The sequence below is a fragment of the Austrofundulus limnaeus genome, unplaced genomic scaffold (genome assembly GCF_001266775.1).
Source record: "Austrofundulus limnaeus strain Quisiro unplaced genomic scaffold, Austrofundulus_limnaeus-1.0 Scaffold234, whole genome shotgun sequence".
Taxonomy (NCBI): Eukaryota; Metazoa; Chordata; class Actinopteri; order Cyprinodontiformes; family Rivulidae; genus Austrofundulus; species Austrofundulus limnaeus.
The window spans coordinates 139,618-141,154 of NW_013952636.1; the positions used below are offsets into that span (position 1 = coordinate 139,618).

The 1,537-nt window shown below is 35.7% G+C and overlaps 1 protein-coding gene across 1 annotated transcript in view; it reads left to right on the forward strand.

Moving 5' to 3' along the window:
• LOC106525551 (troponin T, cardiac muscle isoforms) overlaps positions 1-1,537 on the forward strand; it is a gene marked incomplete in the record, with an annotated part of 22,110 nt that overhangs the window by 16,469 nt on the left and 4,104 nt on the right. Inside the window, 3 exon segments of the mRNA XM_014019836.1 lie at positions 58-168; positions 240-352; positions 461-551. Of these exon segments, the coding sequence (XP_013875290.1) occupies positions 58-168; positions 240-352; positions 461-551 (315 nt within the window).

The following is a 1,537-nucleotide window of genomic DNA, read 5'->3' on the forward strand; positions in this document are numbered from 1 at the left end:
ATTTTAATTAAAATTTTTGATGACGATTTGTTTTTTTTGTTTTTTTTTGTGTCCCAGGAAGAAAAAGAGAGAAAGGAACAGGAGGAGGCTCGTAGGAAGCACGACGAGGACGCCAAGAAGAAGAAGGTCCTGACAAACATGACTCAGCAGTACGGCGGCCAGCAGAGGGTGGGTTTCCGTTTAAGTTCTTGTGCAAATGTGCTTTTATTTCATCCTCTCGCATTAACTCCCCTCTGCAGCCAGATGGAAAGAAAGGCGCGAAGAAGCAAACGGAACGAGAGAAGAAAAGGAAGATCCTGGCAGAGAGGAAGAAACCTCTCAGCATCGACCATCTCAACGAGGAAAAAGTCAAGTGAGGACAGACTGGAAGTGCAGATATTAATGGAGATTTATTTGTGATTTAACAGAATTTTCCATTTCCGTTCTAAAAGTGTTTTTATTTTTGTTTGTTTTGTTTAAGGGAGAAGGCCAACGAGCTCTGGCAGTGGCTGATGATGCTGGAGGCTGAGAAGTTTGACCTCACAGAGGAACTTAAGAGGCAGAAGTACGACGTGAGTAGGCTACTTCGCCTCAGGCTGCCAACGCTGGTTCCCCTTTTAGATCTGATATGTAAGCTGAAGACAAGATTCCACATAAAATATCATTGTAGGAATAAAAAAAGACATTTATTTCWACGATGTTAAATTATTACTAGAGAAACTGCATTTCTGCGAAAATYCTAATGTGACTGCATCTTGCTGAAAACTGCTGAAATGAAGCTGAAAATATTTAACAGCAAAGTTCAATTTAAAAAGCTGAAAGAAGCACAAAAAAGCAGAAATTAGCAAAATAATAGCAGAAAAGAGCAGAATTGGAGCTAAAATAGCAGAAAAAACTAAAATTATCATAAAAATAAGCTAAATGCAGCAACCACATGTTCAATTTTGGCACCCAGATGGTGAAAGTGCTGAAAAAATGTCAAATTAGCAAAAATAAAAAAGCGTGAAAGTACAAAAGTGTGATAATTTGTTGTAAAATAGCTCAAACAGCCAAATATTGCAGTAAAACAGCTAAAATGAAGCTGGAAATTCTTTAATTGGCATAAGGAGCACATTTTCAAATTGCTTTATTTGTTTATAGTTCTATAAAAAAGTTACTTCCCCAGCATTTTTGTAACATTTTTACTTTTAATAACGAATTTTACCAGTATTCAACTCGTAGAAATTGTCTTATTAGACCCCCTTACTGTCGTACAACTCGAGCACAGTTGAGTGTTTTATACAGAGGGTCAAAGATGTGGAACAGTCTTTTTCCACAGAATCAGATTGTTCCTCTTAAACTGTTCTGGTTTCTCTTATGGGTTTGAATATTGAAAGTAAWTTTTTCTTCTTTTGTTGCTGTTTATATAGAGTAGTGTTTTATTTTTGTAATGTATAGATTTTTTTAAATGTGTGTAATTTTTGTTATTTCTTTTTCGGAGATTGCCGCTTGTCAAGCCCTTGAGGGTTTTTTGGCAATTCTCCTTCATTTCTGTTTTATTTATTTATTTATTTATTTA